The sequence below is a fragment of the Macadamia integrifolia genome, chromosome 6 (assembly GCF_013358625.1).
Source record: "Macadamia integrifolia cultivar HAES 741 chromosome 6, SCU_Mint_v3, whole genome shotgun sequence".
NCBI lineage: Eukaryota > Viridiplantae > Streptophyta > Magnoliopsida > Proteales > Proteaceae > Macadamia > Macadamia integrifolia.
The window spans coordinates 26,304,649-26,330,673 of NC_056562.1; the positions used below are offsets into that span (position 1 = coordinate 26,304,649).

At 36.9% G+C, this 26,025-nt stretch overlaps 1 protein-coding gene across 3 annotated transcripts in view; it reads right to left on the reverse strand.

The window, feature by feature from the left end:
* LOC122080927 (structural maintenance of chromosomes protein 6B-like) overlaps window positions 1–26,025 on the reverse strand; it is a 56,123-nt gene that overhangs the window by 17,483 nt on the left and 12,615 nt on the right. For all 3 annotated transcript variants that reach the window (XM_042647819.1, XM_042647820.1, XM_042647822.1), the window contains 8 exons: window positions 23,578–23,712; window positions 20,865–20,941; window positions 20,677–20,752; window positions 17,027–17,101; window positions 8,133–8,237; window positions 3,091–3,260; window positions 2,870–2,972; window positions 2,156–2,268 (listed from right to left, as the gene is read on the reverse strand). In XM_042647819.1, the coding sequence (XP_042503753.1) occupies window positions 2,156–2,268; window positions 2,870–2,972; window positions 3,091–3,260; window positions 8,133–8,237; window positions 17,027–17,101; window positions 20,677–20,752; window positions 20,865–20,941; window positions 23,578–23,712 (854 nt within the window). The remainder of the gene's footprint in view (window positions 1–2,155; window positions 2,269–2,869; window positions 2,973–3,090; window positions 3,261–8,132; window positions 8,238–17,026; window positions 17,102–20,676; window positions 20,753–20,864; window positions 20,942–23,577; window positions 23,713–26,025) is intronic.

The window sequence follows — 26,025 nt, forward strand, 5'->3', positions numbered from 1 at the left end:
GATTATTATATTATCTCCTCAAGTCATCAATGATTGGAGTTATTATCTACTCAAGATTATTTCAGTTGAAGACTTCTTATCTTCTCGTGTCCTCGGCAACAATTTTATCTTTTGAAGATGGTTATATTCAGCAAAAGTGTAACCTATATGGTCCACAATGACCTTATGTTGTTTGGTCAGCAACCTAATGTTGTTACTTGGTCCCCAACTACTTGATGCTACTACTTGGTTTGCAGTAACCTATACTGCCCACTACTTGCCTTACCTACTACCTGCCTCCTTTTGAGAAGAGCTTTTTGTGTAGCTGTTAGATGCTATACTTTTATTTCTCTCCTTTATGGAGATGACTACCTACTACTTTCCTTCCTTGGGAAGAGCGTTTGATGTTGCTTTTGCTGCTATGATATCTTGGATTGTGGTTGGTGTTATTAACCGCCTATTTGTTCGTTGTCGATGGTTCCATATGATGCTTTTTTTATCTACTGGGCTACTAATGATTGGTGTGCTTGAGTTGATATTGCTACCTGAGTGAAGTTCGCTCCATACTCAATGGAGTCTACAATTTTATTCAAGACTGCTGTTGCATTTGATATTCTATTCTTGTTAGTCCAAGCTAGAGCTTTTTTTATTATATGTATACTCCAACTTAAGGGGAAGTGTTAAGAACTTAGTCACGAGTTGGAGGTTTGTCGTTTACTTTTCTAGTTAGCTAGGTTGTCTTTCCTAATTAGAGTAGGTTTCCATTTTCTAATTATCTTGTTGTACAAGGTACTAACCTTATTTAATTTTAACTCTTTGTGTGTGTGTGTGTGTGTGTGTGTATATATATATATATATATATAAATGATAGAGGGAGGAAGCAACATACATATCAACTGCTCCTCTCCTTGCAGTCTCTCTTCTCCTCTCAAGTTACTGGTTACAGATCTTGGGTTTCAAACAAAGCTATGACAAACTATCAAACACCAACAGAACAGACAAAGCAAAATTCAAAGAACTAGGCAAATCACGGTTCAATTTGTGTAACATTGTTTATGCATATGATGATGAAATCTGAGACAGAACAGTGGTAAGGGCATTTTCAAATTTCAAGACCACCAGGAGAAGGGAATTTAATCAGAGTGGATATGATGGCACATGGAACCAGGATGGGATTTGCTAGCAGGAAAGGGCTTGTCTAGAGGCTAGAGTTTTTACTGAGGGTGAAACAGCAAATGTTATAAGATGGATGGATAACTTGATAAAAGAGCTTTGGCAGTACTCTCATTACATTAGATTCATTAAATTTTTAGGTTCTCAAGGCAAGTGGACATCCAAAAAACTCAAGGACGACTAAAGAGGAGGTTGATGATTGGCAAAACCAGGGGTTGTTCGTCCTTAATTATGTTCTGGGGAGGATATTCCTCTCCGATTTGGATTTTACTCATTGTTGTTGGGCATCTGGGCTTACCGTCATATGTGCCTGTGCACTCTAACAGGTTGTGCTTTATGTTTTTTTGTTCTCCAGTAGTTTTCAAGTCCAGCCATCGCAACACCTGGTGGGAAGAATATTCCATTTTCTATAAAATCTCAAAAGCCTGAACCTCATGGTTTGCTGTACAATCAATCACATGAGGTCCATTTTCATGTCTAGTAAAGGTGCATAGAGAGAATTGAAGGATTTAGCATAAAGAGTACTTTAATAATTTTTTTTGGTGGGGACTATAGAGGCATATGGACCAGTGTCGCACCAAACAATCCTAAGGCAGTGTCACAACCACCCTCATGTCCATGTTGACAGATTATTTGTTACGCTTACTCAACTGTATTTCACAAATGCTGGTTTATATTGTGACCATGGTTTCAAGTATCGGTATCATATCAGTACCAGCTGAGACCGATATCGATACCTGACTGATCCGGATCGGTTGCCCATACCATTTCAGCGGTAAAACAGTAAAAAAAAAATCTACTATTTTTTTAAAAGCAGGGGCAAAAGTGACCAATATGCACCGATCCTTACCAATACCGATCCGTATCGTATCATATCGGTATCGGTCTATAAATAAATAGTTGATTGGGACCATATTACTTTGCTAGAAAGAAACATGAACTCTTGACTACCAAGGCAGCAATAAATCAAAGGGAAATAACAGAGCTTGGTTTCCCATCTTACATTTTATATCCATCTAGTGTATAGACCTCCCTAAGATTTGGGATCCTTTGCTCAAAAGTAACTGATTTTCCCACTTCATAATCTCTAACAAGCACTTGGCTCTCAGCACTACCCTGTAAAGTAAAGAAGTTATCAGAAGATGTAGAAAAATATATCCATAGACTGTTAATCTTTGATAAGGAGAAACTGAAATAAATAATAAACTAAAACAAAAAAAGAACACAAACATTGAACACAACATAAATGCTCACTTAAGAAGACACGCACACAAATAAACACAACAAAAACTGCTATGGTAAACTAAAATTCTTATTTGAGAGTTCAATACACTGAGTGAGAAGCAATAATGTCATGAGACAATCCTTCTGTAAACTAAAAATTATATTAGAAATAATTATGTGGATTAATTAACTAAGCCAAATAAATTATAAATTACAGTAAGAACTGCATAGATGAAGATGAATTCAATGATTATTCACAAAAATGGTACCCCCCCAAAAAAATAAAAAAAAAGGTAAAGGCACAAAAATGCACAGCATTACAAATTAAAGAAGCAATAAACAAATTAAATATTACATATTCCCAAATTAATAAAAGCAATATAATTTCAACACACACACACACACAAAAAGGAGAAAGAAAGAAGAAGAAGAAGAAGAAGAAAAAAAAGAAGAGAAAAGAAAAAGGATAGCAAGACATGAACATTTACCATACCATATCCACCAACACATTCAAAATGGTGGGATTATCAGCATGTAGAACAGAGAGAGTAGTTGGGTGCTGTGTTTGGGGAAGCATGTGTCTTGGAATGTTCAACCTGCATGGTAGTTTATATGAAAATGTCATGAACGCTACTTAAATGATAAATTCAATGAGACCTTATAAAATGACTGGAAGCTCTAAAAAAATCTAGTTAAACATAGCCATCCACTGACCTTGGTATGGAAAAATCATATATGTAAATTCTAATTCTGTGATAGTTCACTTCCTTTGCACACTCCCTCAAAAGAAGAAAATCCTTGTGATCATTGACAATAAAAGCATTTAGAAACCTTCCAATGGCATTTTCAACGGCTGGAGCCCACATATCACCATTTACCAGTGCCTACAGTACATAACAATCATAAACTGATGTAAGTGTTACATATAGCATTGTTGATCAATTACAAGGCGTCAGGAGATCTCATGTGCAAAATTACATATACTGAGAGATGACGCTCTACGATTTTTAACACATGAGCACTCCTCAACATAGTTGTCAAGGTGCCTAGGAAATCCTAGGTGATGGTCGGGCTCACCTTGTTGCCAGGGTATTGCCTTTGTCAGTGGGGCGTTAATTCTATGTATTAGTGTTTAGTACAGTATATTTGCACACATGTCAAACAAATACTTTAGCAACAATATAACATATAAAAGAGACATCAAGTGTTAATCAAAGAATATTCCTGAAGCATTCAGCAAACTAAATAAAATAATAAAATATTCAACTGAAACAAGGCAACAACTTGGAAACCAAGGCGGTCACCTTATTGAACAAAACAAGGCAACATTTCGCCTTGCACTTAAGAGAACGCCTGGGTGACGACTCAAAAATCTTTTCATGATACAAAAATAAAAATATGACAAAAAATTCATAAACTGTCAACTTGTTCACAAACTTTGATATTTTCCCAAATGATGGTGATTGAGCATTTTTATACATGATCTGCTGCAATCAATTCTACCAGCTCTTAGAGAATGTCCCTTTAGACCTACTACCATTAATTATTATCATTTTTTTTTTTTTTTTTTGTGTTTCTTGTCAAGAAAAATAAATTTCTGCCATCTTTTTATTCACACAGAAAACATGCCAGATCAAGGTTTGCAATTAGGCGGCAACTTTGGACTGAAAAACCTGCATCAAGCTTAGCCTACTCGATTTTTTACTGGGCTCGGATGGGAATTGTCAGCCTTTGGACTGGGCTAGAATGAAATATCATGCTCAAGGTTCCAACGAGCCCGGTCCCAGCCAAACATACATGCAAGTATATTTGTCTGTAAAAATGTACAAAAATGTACTGTACATTGCCACTTTACAGGCCAGGGTTCCAACCTACCTTACTACACCGTTTATTAAGCATATCTAGGCACTTCAGGATGGGCATTTGAAGCTAGCCCAGGCTGGACTAAGGTTGGGATTTCCCAACCAAGATCAGGCAATGCCGGACAGGACTGGGCTGGGCTGGGCTGGGCTGGGCCGGGGCTGGGGATAAGTGACCTCAGGCTGGGATTTGGTTTCCAAACACCCAGCCCAGCATGCCTGAGTCACACCTGTAGCAGCAATTCTTTGACAAGCCCTTTGCAACTCAGAGAATCCAATAACCTGTCGACCAGAATAGAAGAGGCAAAGAAAGAACACAGGAAGAGAGGGAAAGAAGAAGAGATGAGAGAAGAAACTGAACCGGCGATAGACTCAGAGAATGAGTTCTATCGCTGGAGAGAGAGAGAAAGATAGAGATTCAAATATGATGTGGACACTTAGGCAGATTAAGGCATTGACAATAGGCAACTGAAGTAATGAACAAATCACCTGTACAGGCACCATTATTGGGTGATTTAGAAGAAATAATGAAACTAAACAATAGGATTTGCATAATTGTTTTATCTCTAACTGAAAATATTACTCTTACCTATAAAAACTACAGAAAACATTCTGATAATGAAATAATATTTGGGAGACTCTCAGTTCCCTCAATTAGGAATTCACGCTCCTAGATTAGTTTTGATGATAACAAACAAATGAATGCATCTAACATCTTTTGTCTCTTAGCATTGTGTTGACCTAACAAGCTAAGTGGCGTGTCAAGTGATGGGACAAACATCCCTTGGAAGCATAGTTTTTAAGGCGGTAAGGCGACGGAGGCGTTTGAGGGTCTTTCGGAGCGTCTTAGCGATAAGTCAGGCATAAAGCGTCGCCTTATTGACTAAAACGTTCCTGTGTAATTTTTTTATAAAACCAATCTATTTTGCTCAAATCCTAGTTGAATCCTATTACTTATATGTTAAATAAATATTAAATGTTCATATTCATACCAATGTAAGATATTCATCAAGAAAACAAATCAATAAAGTGAATAAACTAAGTTCATCTTCATCAATCATCAATCATCATAACATATTAATATATAATATAAATACATAATTATGAAGCAAAATTATAAAAATAAAGAAAAGAAGACATAAAAAATACAAGTATTTATTATACTTACCTCTATGACGCCAAAATGAGTGCCTAAGCCCTAAGATCATCCACTATATTTCTACTCCTGTCAATGAAGAATGAAGACTCACTGCTGCCGGAGCAAAATGGTCGCCTAGATAAGTGGTTCTTCCTTGTTCCTTGATTCCTTCTCAAAGCCCTTTCTTAAAACTCTTGACAAAATCCAAACCCTGTTTGTGAATCGTGTTTTTGTTTTGTTTGTTTTGGTTATTTTTTATGGAGTAAAGTTGATCCCATACATCTCAAGTGTTAATAAAATCATACACAAACCAATAAAAAATCTATGTTTGGAATCTTCATCAAGTAATTTTAAAATGTGTTAAAAAAAAAAAAACCCATAAGGCGCCACTTCACGTAAGGCGGAGCACTGCCTTACCATCTCTAGACCGCATCAGCGCCAAGGCGCTAGTAAGGCGTCGCCTTAGCAGTGCCTTAAAAACTATGCTTGGAAGCTTCAAGCTGTGGAGCATAACAAAGTTGAAAGAAGAAGAATGTAGAAATGACATGGGATCGAGACATGATGCAAATATGGAAGATGAAGATTAAAAAAAGATCCGCGTGTCGCAAGGTATAGGATAGCACTGCACACACTTGCATTACATATCATAACTCACTTATATCACACATTTCCTATGACTTGGAGGGACCATAGGAGGAACCCTTATTATGTATCATAATGGACCTCAAACGTAAACAGCATTTGGGCTGTTTTTGGAACTACCGATTGCAACCGGTAGAACACTGTGAATCAATGGTCTGAAAACAAAAACCTAACCGTTACAATTGGCACCCAACCAGTAGCACAATGGCTCTTTAACGACTACTTTTTCAAACATCTATATTGTACCGGTTGCGAATAACATAGTTTTCAAGGCGCCGCCTTGATGTCCAGGCGGTTTGCCTGGGGCCTCGTCGGCTGTCGCCTTATTACACTACATGCAGGATGTTTTGGCCCTTATTTATGCCAAATAATATCTTAAGTAAATGAAATAACATGAATAAGCAAATCCACCCAATTTAAATCCAATAAAAAATCAAATTCCAAAAGGTTAAAAAGCCAATCCCTTGTCCAAGAACAAAAACTGGATAATTGATTGTACGGGTGATTTTTAACTTTCAAATGCTGGGGTTTTTCTCAATTCTAAAAATTTTATAAATCTTATTATGGTAAAACATTTTTAAAAACCAAAAGGCCGGTAAAATAATCTTTTGTTTTGATGTCCATAAAATTATTTTCATTCAGACAATTTTAATAGCATTCGCACACTTTAAGTAAGTTTGACCGGAACATAACTTTGTCATTACAACCCATATTTAAGTAATCTTAGATTTGTTGAAAAACTGGTTTTGTGTTATACATAATACAAAAAGTCTCACGTAAAAATAAAATCATTTGACTAGTCAAACTTATAATCGAATAAAAGAATTCCTCTAAATGTGATTTTTTATGACTTAATGTGACTTAAAGTTGATTTTTATGATTTCATGTGGCTTAATGTTGATTTTTGATGACTAGATGTGACTTAATGTTAATTTTAGATGATTTAAGATATATGTAGCATACTAAATAATGTTAGAGAAGAGGGAAAATAAAAAATAACACTTGGTCGTCTTAGGCTCCTTATTCATCTTAGGCGGGCGACTTGTCTCCTAAGCGCTTAGGCAGCCCTCCAACACCTTGGTTCGCCTTAGTGCTGTGACAACTATGGTTGCAACTGGTAGAGCCAAAATATGCCCATTAAACCTCCCTTTTAACCAAGTTTTGGGCTCATAACTTGACCTTATTTATGGTGTTATTGTTCACCATTTAAGACACCACAACTACTACTACTAACTACCAAAAACTTTCTCAGTCATCCAACTAGATTTATCGGGATTTATTGCTACTCACTTCAAGTTCATTCATGTAATCTCATGCTCGGTTCTCCACACCTTCTCACCAACTTGTCATCATCAAGAGAAAGAGTACAAAGAGGCATAAAGTGCATCATTCATTCATTCTTGCACTAACACAAGGGGTATTGGCATACCCCTTGCTAGGTAATCTCTTCCAATTACTCACCATTATAATTTGTAGATCCCTCTCGGTTGAGCATTTCTATTGTGTATTAGTCTAAAATAGTAAAATGTACTTGGGTTTTTGCAAGGACTCTCTCATCCTTTAAAGAGGTTGTAAAAGATCATTTTATCCTTGAAAAAGTTTGTAAAAGTGAATTTTCCCACCTACCATATTGAAAGGAAAATACTAGTGGAACCACTTTAAGGTGATCTTGAGTGGAGTGAACTAGACTCAAAAAGTTGAACCACTATAAATGTCATTTCAAATTGCGTTATTATTTACTTTTGAATTTTAATACTTATCATTCCACATCATTGTAGAATTCACTTCAAAATTGGGATAAAATTTAAAAGAGGCAAAATCCACTAGTGGTAACCTATTCACCCTCCCTCTAGGTTATCCAACACCCTCATGTTGAAAGAATCTAAAGTAATAAATTGGACTTCTTTTTGAAATTCAAGGTAGACCCTCATATGAGAATGAAAAATTTTCAATCTTTTACATCAAGTGGAGTGTATAGAGCAGGTTACACTTTCCTGTTCACAATATTTATGTGAAATTAGCAAAAAGATTTCCACACTTTTAACCACATAAAGGGAAAAAGTAAGGGTAATAAATTAACAAAAAGTAGAGGTCAACATAATTTTTGAAATACTTACCAAATGAGCACCAATTGGACCAATAGGAGGCCTTGTAAATCTTCTATGATATTTTTCAATTACACGTAAAAGACGAATTACTATCTCTCCTCCAAAAGCTGTTACCTGTTGAACAGGATATGTTGCCACGGGACTTGAAATTGTCAGACACTAAAGAAGACAAAGGAATACAAAAGACTTTTTTGTATATAACTGCAGATACTACCAAAAATGCATAAATAGAAGCACGTGCACATAAACCACGATGCAAAAATTAAGTACCAGAAGAAGTACACCAGAGGAAGAAGACCAAATCAGATGTTAAAATCTGACGGTCACATAGTTGTCATGGTGACAAGGCGACTCTAGGTGCTGGCCAGGCATCTGGTCGCCTACTCATGCATATGCAAAAGGGAGTGAGTTAAATGTAAACTATAAAACAATAATAATCTTTTAAGACGTAATTTTAGGGGAAGTTACATGTAAAATAAAAAATATAAGGGATTCATGTATAAGATAAGAAATATATTGCTTTAAACCAAACCATTCATTACAGTACTTCTTCCTCTTTGAAACAGGAAGGCAAAGAAGCAGTGATTAACAGGTTGTTGCAAGGGGATCCTCTTACAAAGTCAAAGTGGTTGCAATGGTGGCAGCTGCAGCGGGACCGGTAGGTGTTTCTTCTTTTGTGGCAGCAGTTGCAGTGGGACAGGTAGGGATTTCTTCTGGGATGTATGTGCCTGGACAACTAGGTTGCCAGTCGCATTGGTCCTCGAAAACCGCATTGTCGCCAAGACGTTGTCTAGGCGACACCTTAACAACTATGGACAGTCATAACAGCTCGCAGACATAGTTGTCAAGGCATCGCCTAGGCGTTTAGGCCCCCTCCATGCCTTGGATTGTCTAGGGCCAGCATGATAACCATTCTGCTTCTATATTTCTCAATTTTTTTGTTTCTCGGAATAAAAAAGGAAATCCGTTTGCTAACACCAATTCATTTTTTTTTGTTCCTAAGAATGAATTAGGACCAAAAGGTTTGCTGGGGAAAAAAAAAATCTTTTAGGAACTTCTCTATCCCATAAATAAGAGGGAGAAATAGGGGGGTTGATCTTTAATGAGCACATAGTTAATTTTATTGACAAAGAAGTAATTTCATGTTAAAAATAAAACACCTCCAATACAACTTCAACCACCACCTCCTCCACCGCCAACACCAACACCCCCACCACTACCGCCGCCAACACCACATCACCACCACCACTACTACCACTATCAACACTCCTCTACTGCCATCACCACCCCCTCCACCGGCTACTCCCACCATCATCGCCACCACCACCACCGCTATTGCCACCATCATCGCCACCACCTCCACCACCGCCTATGCCAGAATTTTGGGTATTGAAAGACAATTTGTAAATTTATGTAAGTTCTATACACAAATTAATATGCGCTTAACAAACGCAATTCTACACGTTATCAAACGTGTTTTTTTGCCAAGAAATATGGCCCAAAACATAAATGCAAATTTATCCCAGAAACAGAATGGTTATCATGCAGGCCCCCAGACGTCATGACAACATGGCTTTTGGTTTCAGATTCCAGATTCCTGGTCACTTCAGGAATGGGGAGATCAGTCCAACCGTGGGGCCTATTATTATCAGTTTTCTTTCCCTTTTTTGACTAATACTTGTCACTAGTCAAGATAGATTAGGATTTTTTAATTTCCAGTCCTGTTTGGTTTATGTTTTCTTTATTATTTAAGCTTCCTAGTCAGAATTAAACTCTCCCAAAGCTGGTCAATTGGAAGAGTTAGAGTCAGGATTGCTTTTGTTTTTCTTTCAAGATCAGGATTGACTTTATCCTTTCACAAGTCAATCATGATTTATGGTATACTATAAATATATGTAAGGCCTTCAGAACCTCTCATTAATTTTGAAGTAATACAAAATTCAGATTTTCTGAAAAAAGCCAGCGTGGATTCGATGGTGGACCCGGTGCATTCTGGGTGAGGCTTAAGTAGATTCCTAGCCTGTCATTCTTTTATCTTTCTATCTATTTTTCTATCAGAGATAAAAATCAGATATGACAACTTATCTACCAAGTGGTTGCTTTGTTCTCTTCTAATTCTCAGGCTTTAACTTGTCACTAGACAAAATGGATTAGGCTTATTTAACTCATTTTGGCCACAGATGGATTATATGGGCCTTGGGCTTTTTATTCATATGGTTACATTGTGACGGAGCTAAAATATAAGCCCATAAGGTGAAAATAAAGTTATAACACGGAATTAGCAGCTAAGTTTTAAAATTCTATTTTGAGCATATTAATTCAAGTCCATATAAGAGAGTGATGTGATTATAAGTCCTTTACGAGTCAATTCTACAAATTCAAAAGGTCTTCATATTAGTAATACACGGTATACACCCCACATCAGTTTAGCATGATTAGAATAACAAAATTGAAATCTTTTTCAAGAATTTATGACTTGTTGAGCTCCGCAAACGCGGGTGAATGCTCTTCCTCTGCCCTGCTGCTTTCTTATTCACTTCTTTTTCTTTTAGTTCTGAATTCTACTACAAATCAGCTACAATGTCTTCTCTTCTACCATGATTCTTCCCCTACTTATTATAACTTATACTAATCCATGGTACTTTGTACGAGATCAAATGGTGGACATTCGCTCATACATTAAAACTAAAGGACTGAGTTTTTCCAACATCAGGGGAATCCATGCAATTAAAACTAATCAACTGGACTTGGAAAGACCATATTTTGGACCAAGAATGGGTTTTATGGCCTTAGAATTTGTATTTTCAGGGTTTCATTGAAACGGACCTCAATTAAGCCCATAGGTGGTGGTAACATTAGTACACTGAATCAGTAGTTAAGTGTAGTTAACTTAATAGATTTAAATAGTTCTCTTAAAAGTACCAAAAAAAAAAAGGGTTCTCTTTTAAGTCTATTAGGTCAAGTCAGTATAAGAGACTAAGAGAGTGGTGATTATGAGTCCTTTATAAGTCATTTTAGGAATTTCAAAGGTCTTCATATATATAATAAACCCGCATCAGTTAAGCATGATTTGAATAATTAAATCGAAGTTTCTTCAAGAGTTTTTGAGCTATTGAGCCCTACAAACATGGTGAAGGTTCTTCTTTTGGCCTCTGGATTTTTATTCTCTTCTTCTTCTACTAGTTCTGAATTCTACTGCAAATCAGGTGCTGTCTAAGCTCTTCAAGTATTCTTCGTCTACTTATTATTACATATTCTAATCTTTGTACCCTTGCCATAGTTGTCGAAGCATCGCCTAGGCATCTTGTTGGTGTCACCTTGACGTCTAGGCCCCCTAGTGCCTTGGGTCACATAGACGCCATGATAACTATGACCTGTGTTCTAGGTCAATTTCCAGATCGCGTTCTTCATCAATATCGTTTATTTTACTTCAAATTCGCATAAAATTTTATGATCTTGTTCTCTCTGTAATTCTGATTCTTAAAGAATACTGGTCAATATTGCTGTTTCAGTTCTGCTTTTAGTTATCCTAGAAGAACTAGTAGTTCTTCATAATATATACTGTTGTCAGAATTTCTTCAAATTCTGCCGCTCCGTTATTCTATTAGAATAGACCCTCAACCTGAGTTCTAACCTATTCTAACCCTGCCTGTTGTGAGTTACAAACTTTCTCCTATTTCTGGCCTATGTTTCTCTGTTTCTACGATCCTGTATGTACTAGATCCTTGCTGGATTTTCTGGTTCGGCATTGACCTTCATCAGATCTGTTTACTTTAATTGCTGAAATTTCTCGGATTCTGTTCTGTTTTCCCTATCTTGCTATTATGTTTTCTTCCATTCTTCTATTGGAACTGCTAAAGTATCTACCACGGGGTTATGTTGCCCAAGTAGCTTAGGTTCTAATTGTTATTCTTTCCTATTATTGCAAGTCTTTCCTGTTGCAGGTAGGATTTAGCTAGCTGTAACTCTCTCTCTCTAGGTTCTGGGTTTGTTACCTGGTATCAGAGCTGTGACCAGTATCTGATTCTCTCCTTGATAGCAGTTTTGAGAGTAGTTTTAGGTTTCTAGTTTGAAGGAAACCCTAGCTGAAAGAAGAAGAAAAACTAGGGTTTCGTATACTGATAAAGTTGATGAATCGGTATGATGAACATACCTGATGATTTCCGCTTTTTGGTTTGTTTCATAGGGCTGATTTGCTGCCATATCGACCCATGCTACTTTCTTTGATGAGTTCAAAGATTCTCTGATGCTACTGTTAATGTAGGAATAGGTTGGACAAGCCAAACTAGACCCAAACAACAGGATCTTGTAAACCAAAGAACAACCAAAATTCACCCAACAGTAGTCAACACAACAGTCCAGTACTAGTCAGCCAACAGTCCTTAGAACCCAGAATTATCAAACTCAGAATCTGGAATTTTGAGAGTAGAGTTTGCACTAAAAAATAGGATATCCAGTAACAGAAATAGAGTATGAATAAAATATGATCAAAGCCAAAACATCACTAGAATAGACAAATCAAATCAAGACTCAATTCTGGACAGCAGGATCTGAAACCTGACCATCGATTCTAATACTTCAGAAACTTCAGCAATGGATGTTTAAGGAACAAGTAGCAAGTCTAAATACTGATTAGAAGGTCTAATCCCTTGAGAAAATATAAGCAACAACCAACCTCGACAGGAATCAGAAATCAGACAAGAATTTCTGGGCAGAATCCATTATCAGCCAGGACTGCAGATCACTACACAGCAACTGAACCAGAGGTCTGATCTATCTCAAAACTGGATCGAGTCCCCTTCTTAATGGTCCTAACAATCGACCAAAATCTCAAAGCAATCGGGTGGCCAGAACTCCAAAATAGACCAGGTTGACAGAATAGGAAATAGAGAGCTTAACCCAGAAATTTCTGCAGAAAAGTTCAGATTACTTACCTGTACCATGAAGAAGAGAACCAATAAATAAGACCAGAAATAATAACAACCCACTTGGACTTTTCGCTGCAGAGTGTCGATTGGATCAAACACCAATCCCTAGGCCTTGATCAAACACAAGGAACCACCACTGATACCCAGCGGCAGCAACAAGAGAGTTTTCTTTTAAATTCAAATCGTGGCTCATAAAAGAGCCATGCCCTTTATTTATAATGATGGGGAGGGTTTACAAGTAATAGTAATTGAGAGTTACTAAATCTGAGTTACTAAAAATTGATTACAAGAAGTTACTAAAAACTGGAAATTAGAATCTAATGAAAATAGAAACTAGTCTAGACAGAAATTAGAAACTAACAATGACTAATGAAAATAGAAACTAGTCTAGATAGAAATTAGAAACTAACAATGACTTGAAATTAGAAACTAATTTAGGTACTGAAATTAGAAACTAAATAACCCCATCTAAAAAGGAAACTAAAGAAAAAGGAAACAAATCACTGAATCCCGTAAGCAACCTTAAAACCCCTAGTTTAGACCCATAAAAGTAGCCTAATACATTCCAAACCACATGGACTGAAGGCCCAACACGTATACAACCCAACCCTAAGCTTATTCCTAATAAAACAAGCCTAGTTTGATGAAGAATCTGCATCAACTGTTGCTCTTTATGGTCTTACTGAAGTTGTAGTTCTTGATATGTTGCTGAAGTGAATATCGCATGCTGAAGTGAAGCCTGCTACTATCAATTCCTGCTAATCAATCCCATCGATTATCGTCTGAGAAGTTGCAGTCAATAAGTGATTACCAATTGCTGCTGCTGTGTTCTCACCTTGGTTATCGATAGCAGTATTGATCCTGGTTCTCTGTTGCAGTGGCTGGTCTTCATAGATTCATAGTCCTTATCACTAGTGGCTGGGGTTCGATTTTCTCTTGTGGCTGGTTCTCTATATTGGTATCCCCATTGATGGGGTATTGCTTGGTTTCCTCTTGTTGTGTGAAGCCCTCAGTCTCTCCAGTTGGTTGTCATGAGGAAGAAGACTTAGGGCCCATTTGATTTTTTTTCTCCTATTTGTGTCTCGAAACAGCAGAAACGATTTTTGTTGTTTCTGTGCTAAGAAACGATTCTTGGAATTGCAAAAAGGTGTTTGACTATTCTGTTCCCCAAAACGTTTTCAACAGTTTAGTCGAGTTCAAGACATGAGTGAAGGACGACGTTGTAGGAATGCAACTCATGAGTGAAGGCACATTGGAGTTGAAGATATGCTTCATGGATATGAGCTTCAGAAGGATGAAGGCAATTTGAAACCGTAAGCTTCGCACAACCATGTTGGAATCGCCGCATTTGGATAGGGAGAAGTTTCAACAATGGGTTGGGGTTTGGGTAGGTCGAGTGAAGTATCGGGTTTATCACACTTTTTGTCGCTCCCACTTGTTTCTAGAAACAAAAAAACAAGTCTAACTTGTTTCTCCATTCCTGTTTCCAGACACAGAAATAGGCATAAATTTCTATTTATGTTTCCAAAAAACAAGTGAAACAAAACAAAAAATCAAATGGTTTTTGGAGTGTTTTTCCGTTTCTAAGCACAGAAGAACGGAAAAACCGTTTCTGGAAACAAAATCAAACGGGCCCTTACTCTGGCAATCACGAGACCCTGCTGTCTGCGTGAGATATTTATCTCTATATGTTTTTTTATCTCCACAAATACTCCTATCTTCTTCCCTTATCATCCATAAAATAATTATAACCCACTCCAAGTTTACCCTTTGGCTTTAGCATGTGCTTATTATTGGATTTCAACTAAATTATGGCCAGCCATTCCCTTATTAACATTGAGAATTTGAGATATTTACAATTCTACCACCAGCCCCTCGGCTACCTTTGATATATTTACTATTTTTCCACTAAGCTCTTGATTTGAATCTTATCTTGCTTGGGTGGGCCCAAAGTATGGTCAAATTTATAGAATTTCCAAACTAGGTTTATAAATTTGCCATGTCATTACTTTGGTGGGCCCTAAATCACATCAATTAGGAGTTGCATTTTTTTTTAAATTGGTCCTCGCATGAAGTGATGGTTGTGCTATTATTGAAGATTATTTGCTCATATTTGTTTGAGTCTGGCCTATCTGGTATTTTATTGGCTACCGCGAGAGGGAGAATGGAGATTATTTTATTGGGATCTTATTTGAGGCTGCTCTTGCTTATGGGATTTTTTTATGATGCTCATCATTCGAGATGCTGATTATTATTGCCATATGATGGTAGTTCTTTACTTTTTTATTGCATCTTATGCATTATTTGTCCATGTCAATGCTACATGTGAAGGGGAAATTGAAGATTATTATTATGTGCTCAAGTCATCAGTTGAAGGATTATTATTATTTGTTCGTGTCATTTGCTCCTATCCTCAACAACAATTTTATCTATGAAGATATTTCAATGTAATTTATCTGGTCTATAGCAAACTTAAGTTGAGTGGTTTCCAACAATCTGACGCTAAGTTATTTGGCCTCCAACAACCTGATGTTGGGTTATTTGGTCTCCAACAACCGAATGCTGAGTTATTTGGTCCCCAAAAACCTGATGATATTACTTGGTTCGCAATAACCTATACTACACTTTTATAGTTCTACCTATGGTTTGCAGAACCTATGCAACAATGTTATCTATGACCCCTATTTGGGGCTCATAAGTGCATAGTTGCCCTTTTATTTGTCTTCTTGGAGAAGATTACTATTACCTACCTTCTTTGAGAAGGGCTTGTGATGTTGTTGTCGCTGATATGATATTTTGGATTGCAGATTGGTGTTCTCCATCTCATATTTTGTTTATTGTTGATGGTTATGTTGGGTTTATTCGACATGACGTTTTTTTATCTATTGATGTTGCTGATGATTAGTGTCCTTAATCTGATATTGCTACCTCAATGAAGCTGATATTGCTACCTCAAGGAAGCTCTCTCCATGCTTACTGACATCTATGACTGCTTTATTTATGTTCAAGAATAGCACTGCTTTTAATATCTATTCTTGTTGGTCCAAGCCAAAGCCTTATATATATATATAGGAAAAAAGAAAGCTACCCTCATGCGTGTGTCTACGCCTAGACACAGCCAGGCATGAAAAGACTGCGCTGCCCCCCCACCCCATGTGCTGAAGATGCCTATGCACGGCCTCCCATTGGTCTGTGTGCTGGCGCAGTGGGTTTCTCTTGCCCATATATATACACTGCAGCTTGAGGGGGAGTGTCAAAGTATCTACCATGGGGATAGTTGCCTTACTAGCTTAGGTTCTAATTTTTTTTATTCTTTCCTATTCCTATTGTAAGAAGGATTTAGGGCCCGTTTGATAACGTTTCAAGAAACGCGTTTCTGCCGTTTCTGTTTCCAAAAACAGCAGAAACGGAGCAAAAAGCGTTTGATAAAACTGTTTTGTTTCACTTATTTTTAGAAATAGAAATAGAAATTTTTACTTATTTATGATTCAAGAAACGACTCAGGCGAAACAAATTCAACTTGTTTCGCCATTTCTGGAAACGACTTGTGGTAATTCTTTCACTGGTTACCATCGACTTCTAAAAACATGATTTATCAAACACCTTCAATTCCGTTTCTGTTTCTAGAAATGGAAATTTATGTTTCTGCCGTTTCTTGAAACAGAAATGGCAGAAACGTTATCAAACGGGCCCTTAGTTTCTTCTCTAGTCTTGAGGAATAGTTAGCTCTCATTAGTTTTTGTTTCCTACTATGTAAAGGATTGGTTTTATTATAAATACCTATTGCAGGCACTAATTACAGTTTCTGGGTCTGTTAAAAGAACTATTCTGTTAAAAGTTTAGAAACCATTACACCATTATTCATATTCTTACATATAAGCAAGTCAAAAGTGCAATAGTTTTCACCATAGAATATTCTGTCTCATATTGAAGCACCAACTTGGATAAGAAAACAACATTTTAGGAAAACCAGACCTTGTTGGTTTGATTTTGCTGAAGTTCACGGATGCGAGAAAGGGCTTCCCGATGCTTTCTGTCACAACCCTCAATCTGAAGAAGTTAATAAAATAATTGAGTAAAGATAGAAGCAAGAACTCCAAAAATAACAATTTGAACAGTGAAATTTAAAAGTCCTTCAAGTTCTAATACCTTGCAGAAAAAAATAAATAAAATGGGGAAGAACCAAAACAAAAGAAGGAAATTTAGTCTACCAGAAATACATGAACCCAGCGGCAAAATTAACATGTTGGGCAGGCAGAGTCATGCAAGCAGGTGCAATTGGTCCCTTTGACCAGGCATAAGATAAATTAGAGTGACATTCGAAGTGCTTCTAATAAAATTAATCAGAATGTTGATCCCATAATAAACCAGAATGCTGAACCCATATAAATAGAAATAACAAGAAAGGGAATTGATCTCCTTGATTACTTTTGAAAAGGCTGACAATATGGGTGAATGAACAGCTAGTGACATGAGGGGGTTGTAAGAAAATTATTGAATGTAAATGGAATCTTTGTCTATACCAATAAGATATATTCTAGAAGATGGAATTAGCAAGCAAGAAGGTGCCAACTAATGACTTATGTTAAAGGAGACGGCTTCAATGGTTTTTTACTCCTAATGTGTGTTTCAGGTGCAAACAAGACGGTGAGCCAACCAACCAACTTTCCATACTTTGATCTTTGCTGAAAGGGTTTGACACCAGTCAACTAGCTCTGTTGGAATTGACACCAGGAACTATTTGGTGAGAGAGAAAGTAACGTAGAACTAAAATCAGGGTAAATCCAGCGGCAGATCATCCCACCAGTACCCAAACCTTGGAATCATCACCAAGGCTTCCTGGAATCACCAGCAGTGAGCATTCTAAATCACCACATAACCAAGGCAACGTTCACTAAATTCGTATGCAGGGTTGTGGCCCCTGACAAACTCGTATAAAAGATTCAAAACAAACTCAAACTAAACTTAAACTCCTATAGCCAATAGCTTGCTATGGAGGTAGTATTAACTGACTAAAAGTCTAAAACTCTGCATAAAATAAAGGAAAGCAGCTTAAAGGGGCTGGACTCATAGAGACCTAATCCAGCCCAACTAAAAAACTTTAAGAACAATTAAAGTGGTACCCATATATTAGGCCCATTAAAGTGGTTAATCACGATAGATATCCATTGGAACAAAGGCTCAACAGGAATGGAACCTAACACAAGGCTTATTTCCACGAAAAAAAAGCCCACCTGTGTTTTATCTGCATCAGGAAGATTCCACGGAGGGGACTTAATTTTCCAATTTTTTAGAGCTTGTACAAGGACTCAAGGCGAACACTCCAAATTGTCAAAATAAATTGGGGTGATTGCCAAGATTAAAAGAAAAATTGCACATTGTGCAGCTGCAAATTATCTAAATGAAGGTGGTATGGAAATAGAGGTCTATCAAAGTGGAGTTCTTTGACACATAATAGAGCAAAGAAGGTTGAAGTTGTGCCTACGTGGCAGGATTCATTGAAAGAAAATATCAAGTTGATTTTGCAGATGCTCTCTAGGGAACCTAGAACCTTAGGGGTATTAGTAATCTCTCCAATTATTAGGGTGAATCTATAGTAGGATCATATTCGTGACCAGTTAAAGAAAGATGATTCCACTTGAGGGGAACTATTACTCAGAAAAGTGGACTTGGAAATGTCCATATCTTTTGAGGTTCTCGTCAAGTCATTGTGGAAGGATACTTGGCTAATGTTTCAAATGGATGAGATGTGCTGATAATGATCCATGGTGGAACTCTGAAAAGTGGACTTGGCGATGGCCATATCTAGAGATTCTTGTCAAGTCATTGTGGAAGGATACACGACTAATGTTCCAAATGGATGAGATGTGCTGATAATGATCCATGGTGACACTCTCACCGTATTAGCTTTATTCTATTTACTGCAGTCCATCTGAATCACTCGTTCAATTGGATGCCGAGAGTGACGAATCAGAAATTCAAAAACTTAGCTAAGCAAGGGATTGTTAGATTTTTATGCACTCCATGTGAAAGCCTTCCCAATAGATTGTCTTCAGCCATGACCTTTTTTCTTTTGTTGTGGGGGTGAATTAATCATTGTTGCCTCTTTGGAGGCCATATTATTACTTTCCTTCCAATGAAGCATTTGTCACTTGTCCAAATAAAAAAATTCTAAGAAAATGGAAGAGGAGTTCATTCACAACTCACAAAACCAAATTCTTGGCTCTAAAACAATCTTATCCTCTCCTCAATATGTAGAACAATTTGTCCTTGCAATGAGCAGGAAAGACCACGGTTATGAATTATGTGGAACTTTTGGCAGGTCAAGATTTCGGGGTACTCATGTTCTACTTATATGATTCTACATGATGTAAATAAAAAAATATTTTGCAGGACATTTTATAAGCCAAATTCCGAGGGACAGTGATTTTTGTCATAGATGTTGTGGGTTGGGGTTCCTGTTGTTGGACTAGCCAGTGTAATTTTGTGGGTTTTCTCTTTTCTCTTCATTTGTCCCCTGGTGTATGCTCTTTACAGGTGACATCAATTTAGTGGATGAAACTAAAGCAGGGATTAATGCTAAGTTGGAGCTATGGAGATCAACTTTGGAAAAACAAGAGGTTTTAAGATTAGTGATCAAAGATGGAGTATGTGATGTGTAACTTTAGCCACTCTATGATTGATAATGAAATGGTGAAAATCGAGGAGAGAGATTCCACAAAGTGACTATTTTAAATATCTGGGGTCAACCATAATAAAGGTGACGTAGAGAACAATGTATCACAGAGAACCAAAGTGAGAAGGATGAAGTGGAGAGGTCGTCTAAAGTGTTGTGTGACCGGTGTATCCCTTTAAAGCTTAAAGGAAAATTCTATAGGACTTTTGTGCGTCCAATTATGATGTATGGAATGGAATGTTGGGAAATTAAGAAGAGTCATATAGAGAAGCTATGTATAGCTGAGATGAGAATGTTAAGATGGATATGCGGCAAAACTAGGAAGGATAAAGGAAGGAATGTGCATATTAGAGCTGATTTGGGAGTTACCCCAATCAATGATAAGCTCCGCGAAAGTAGTTTGAGGTGGTATGGGCCATATGACCATGTTCAAAGGAGGCCTGAGGACACCCTAGTAAGGAAGAGTGATCTGATTCAGACTGAATGAGCCAAAAGAGCCAAGGGTAAACCTAATGACCATAGGTGAAGTGAGGAATGACATGTATAGTCTCGGTTTTGTTTGTAGCATGACCTCGGATAGAGCCTATTGGAGGGCAATGATCCATGAAGCCAACCCCATTTAGCTGACATTTTCCTAACTTGCTTTGTGCCTCTTTCCTCTTATTCTCATCTTCCTACTATCATCCTTCTTTCTCACCTCTCATCTCTCCATCTCTTTACGAGACACATTTCGAACCACAATTCCCCCAAAAAATAAAAAATAAAAAAGAAACAAAGCTATGGGACAAGACAATAAAGCAACAGCTGTAACATTAGACTAGAAAAGGCAATCCTGTAAATGTTAGAAGGAAACAGAATAACAGGTTTAAACATCATAGAGTTCAGTAGAACATTCCCATAAACATTCAAATCACAAAATTATCCAAATAAGCTCTGAACATTGGCACACCTGCTCGCCAAATTCCTTGCATTCATTGGTTTTCCCAGATAAAGCTTCAGATAGAACACCCTCCTCTTCCTTCCACCTGAAATAGGTGTTTTAATAAGATGAGACAATTTTACCACAAACGGCAACGCACATCAAAAACAGATGTATTAGGAATGCAAAACCTAAGCAAAAATGAATCAACAAATAACCTTTGAAAACATAAATAAGCAGCATTCGCCTCATCCTGGAGTCCCTTCAGATGTTCTTCCCTCTTGCATTCTTCAGCCTTTGGAAAATAGTAGGGGGGGTAGAAGAACAAGATAAAGAAATTACATTCTTACTGGGGGCTTCACAATTGGTACCATAATCAAATTAACATGCTCATATTCAAAAGAGTAACAACGAACATACTCACAATTAAAAGAGTTTCTTGTTTCAGTGGGAAGCCGAGAAGTGACCATTAGGTGGGTGATCCAAAACACGAGTTGTGTTATGTTTTAGGACAGCTATTCTTTCATGATTTGTGCTTGACTGTTACTCAGTGTCTCAGTTATTTATCTCTATAGTTGTGGGTTTGCTCCTGGAGTGTCTTCATTCTTGGAGTAATGTACTTGTCTACTACTGTACTTTTTTACCTTTTTCAATAAAATGATTTATCCCAAAACAAAAGTAAATTTTCTATTGAGGTAAGATCTCCACAAAGTAAGGTCCAAGATTGATTTTCAATTCGTATATTTTGTGAAACCACAGGAAATGTTAAAATACTTGCACCATCAAAATTCAAAGAAAAAAAAAGTGGAATCCACATATTACAAGATATTACTAAATGCATAATTTAAGTTCTAAGATGGACAAAAATAAGTGGTATAGTTCTGAGATTTTAAGCCATATCGGTAACAAACATCCATGAGAAACACCCGAAATCAAAATGTAATTAAACAAGACCTACTCTTTTTTTCTTTTCCTGAAAATTCACTTTTACAACTTTCTTCCGAAGCTTAAGATTTAAAATACGTTAGGAAAGGTCGCTAAAAATAGCTACACACTTCCCAATAATGTGAATAGAATTTCATACTAAATTTCAAAACATATACATAAAAAATGTCAAAGACCCTTTCATGGGGGAAAACGTTTTGGGTCGTCAAGTTTCAACAATAAAGTGCTTACCATATTTGACTTTAAGGTTGAAAGGTAGAGTACTTACAAAAGTTACTTTTTTTAGGTTTAAAATTTGACTTCCTTTCCCTTTAATGTCCCTTGCAACCAAATGGAGCCAATCAAGAATTTAACATTTGACACTAACTAGAATTCCTGAATCAGCTCAATAACCAACTCTCTTTTAAGTATTCTTAATAAGAAAAGGAAGAAACAAAAAATAAATAGAAACTTAAAGAAATAAAGACTCGACATCTGAACTATTAGCATAGCACCCATAGAAGGAAGGCACTAACTCCTAATTAATGATCTACTTGCCATTGTTTAAGATACTAGAACCGGTCTCGAGATCAGACAGGGCCGATACCCATCCAATCCCCCAATCTAGATCTGGATCGGCCCATATCAACCAGGATTGGACAAAAATACCCCAGGTTGTCAATACAAAAACCGGTTTTTACCTTATCACCTTCGTTCATTCCGATCCAGCGATACAGTATCAGCCAAGAATCAGGATCAGACAAGGCCGATACTTATCGATTCAGGCCGATTCGATCCGATTCCTCAAACCGTTGCTACTCAGTGAGCTTCACATTCCAAACGCTACAAGAATAAAACCCATCACTAGTAAAACCAAAACCCAATCATCTCACTAGAAGATGCTCTTGTATCAATTCTCAACAAATTCTCTTCATTCGTGGTGCAGACTTACACAGAAAAAACCATTTGATTAATTGTGTTTACATCAATAGTGACTTTGAGGCTTTTAATCTCTTTGTTAAATTTCACGAAAACTTAAACTATATATAGATTACAATAGCAATTATTTACCCGCTGTTAAACATGTCAATCTAAATATAGTTTGGTTTTTAGTTTGTTATCAGAGTCCGGAAAATTTTCTTCTGGTAATAAAACCTTCTCAGCCCCCAAACCCTGGGCACAGAATCCTGAGTATCAGATCATGTATGAGTATCCCTTTTTCTCCAGTTCGTGATCTATGATCACCCTAGTGGGATTCAGATTTCCAGAATCCAAATCCTTGCTAGCCCCACCATTGTTTTTTATATGAATAACTGTTTCATAGCACTTATTACCAATGATCACGTAATGTGTACTCCTATTGTAGTACCCTTTGCAAACCATAGCCAACAATTTCAATCCCACTGCAAAATTAGATTAATAACAGATCAAGATTATTCTTTTAGGCTATGTTTGGAATGAAAGAAATGGATAAAAAATGAAAAGAAAACCTAATAAGACAAAAGTAGTAATGAAAGTAATCATGAGTTTGTGTCGTTCTCTCTCTTCTTTTCCTCTTTTTTTAAGTTGCTTTAATCTTTACCACTGTGAGAGTTCTTGATATTATCTCAGCCCGCACCCACATGTCAGCGAAGTATGTATGAAGCATGTCATACTAAGAATGCAGGTCCTCATAATACTGCATGCACCCATACAGATATCCGCAACAGACAGTGGTTCAATGACAATTAGCATCATCCACCCTCTAGTAACAGCTCAAAAAATAAATGAAGGCAAATACCGCATGCACCCACACAGACAGATGTCTGCCACAGAAACAGGAGTTCAAACATGACAATTAGCATCATCACCTCTAGCAACACCTCAAAAAATAAATGAAGGCTTCTGCATAGCATAGCTCAATAAAGCAATACAAGACCAGATTGGGATAGTAGAAAAAAAATAAATCAAGGAATTATAACTGCAGCAACAAGCAAAAAATAACATAAATAGAAAACAACCAAACACCTGTGTATCTCTAGCATGTTCCTCTTGAAAGTCAGAAATTTGTCGCTCAAGTGATTCAGCTTGCTTGACCATCTTCTGAACAAAGTCAATTTTGCGATTGCGCTCATCATCTATCTCAAACATCTTTCTTCTAGCCTAAAAAAATTAAAAAATAAAAGGGAACACAGAAATAGTGAGAGAAGTATAACAGCCATGTAGTTGATGCAGATAAAACACAATTGGACCAATTTTAATAGAAATAAGCTTTGGTTGGATTATGTATGTGTTGGGCCTTCAATCCAATGTGTTTTCCTTGTAATGGGCCACTTAACAAGCTTATAATATGGATAGAATCTACGCCTACGAAATTAGTTAAGTGTTTTTATTCTTTATCTTAATTGTTTAATGTAGGAATAGGTCACTGCTAGGTGACAACCAACTAATAACCTATCCCACAATAGGGTCACTAACACTGACAAACAGTAGATTAAAAACTTACTCCCAGCAACAGAAAAGTATGTACCAAACCTAACAATAGGTTAATAAACTAGGTCCGACGACACTTATGTAACCAACAAAGTACTGTCACTAAATACTTGACAACAGAAAACAAACAGCAAGTTAATTCTTTGATGTCGGCATAACAGAAAAAACTCATAAACTAGAAAAAAGATGGTAATTCAAAATCGCAACTATCCAACTCAGATGGGGAAACCCTTAAAATGGAAGGTAGGATAGGAAGGACTAAAACTACAAACTTTCAGCAAATTCTAATGGCTGAATCATTTGATGAAAGAAATTCAAAATTACAAAGTAGAGTTCAGATTTAGAAACTTAATACCTCAGGATGTTGCAATCATTAGATGACCAAGAAATTATAATCGAAGATAACTTAAAAGTAGGGGAATAATATACCAAAACCTCACTATGGAAGATTGACGTCCATAATAACCAGAGCAGAAGTGCCGGAGGAAAATATGATCTCTCCCATAGTAGTCCTGTTGGTGGATTGATGTAACCTTCTCACACATCCAACAAATAAAATAATGAAGGAAGGAGATGGCCACGAAATCCTCATTTGATGAAAGTTGCAGATGCAGTAAAACAGAAACTAACAGTCAAAGGATAGAAGAGAAGAACGGGGATCATGACCAAGGCCTCCCACCTATGGCCTTGATCAGTCTCTCACTAGCCAAGGTATCTCATCTAATCTTACTATTTCTCACAATCATGACATAAAAACCAGTTTCATACTTTCATTATCAACTTCATAAAATCATTCATATAGGCACAATGGCCCTTACAATATATTGGTGCTTCATGCTTGTAACACTAACACAAAATAGAAAGTAAATAAAAAGAGGCCCATGCATATAATGGGAACGTTGTACAATTAAACATAAATAAAAGGAAAGATAGCCTAAGATCTAAGTAGTATCTACCTAACACTTAAATAGAAACTAATCCCTATATTTGTGAAGGCTCTAAGTCCCTCCTATTTGGGCTTATAGGATGGGCCGTTGCAATGGAAAACGCAAGATTACTTAGCCATGACCCATATAACCCATTGGGGACTTTCACCCTAACTTATTGAATGGTGGGCTCAATTTGACCCCAAAAAACTGAACCGTACCCAGATTCGAAAATTATTTGATGCAGAATTGAGGCTGAACTAGGTTGACCCTTTGGGCAATCTCAACCGAAACGAACCGAATCCGATTGGATTTTTGAGGTCAGTAGGATATTTTAGGATTTTCTTTATTTAGGAAATAATCAGTAATTTTATTTGGGAAGATATGTAATCTTTATTTTGGATAGTTGTTAGTCAATTAGGGAGTTAACAATTTAAGTTTTATTTTGTTTCTAATTTCATTAGTTAGAACTTAGGAAGTAATTAAGAGTTGCTAATTTAGTTTTAGATTTTAATTAGGCAAGTTTTAATTTCAGTTTATTATATAAAGGCATGTAACCCAAGTTATTAGACAAATTTTAAGAATGAATTGAATTGAATGTTTTGGTGCCGGGTATGGTGCAAGACTAGGTCGTGTGACCTCATTACCCCCCTTTGTGCTATATCTTCTCTTCTCCCCTGCAACTCTGAATTCTCTCAGGGATTTCTTCCCTTTATCTACTAGCCCTCCATCAAGTGGTATCAAAGCCGAAGGATCCTATCCTTCCCCACTCCACAACAACTCTTCCCATTCCCTGTCCATTCCTCTTGCTTTTTATCTCCGCCAAGAGTTGAAAAAAAAAAAAAATACATCCCCGACTCTCAACAAAGCTCCCAACCCATCGCCCCTTCTGAAACCAAAATTCTCTTCTAATGTCAATAGACCATACCCCACACCACACCTTTTCTTTTCTTTTCCCTTTTCCTTTGATCGATCTCCCTCCTACCGCTAGGGTTCTACACAGTGAAAAAAAAAGAGTAGACGAAGGGCAGAGAGATCGAGAGGCAAGAACAATTAA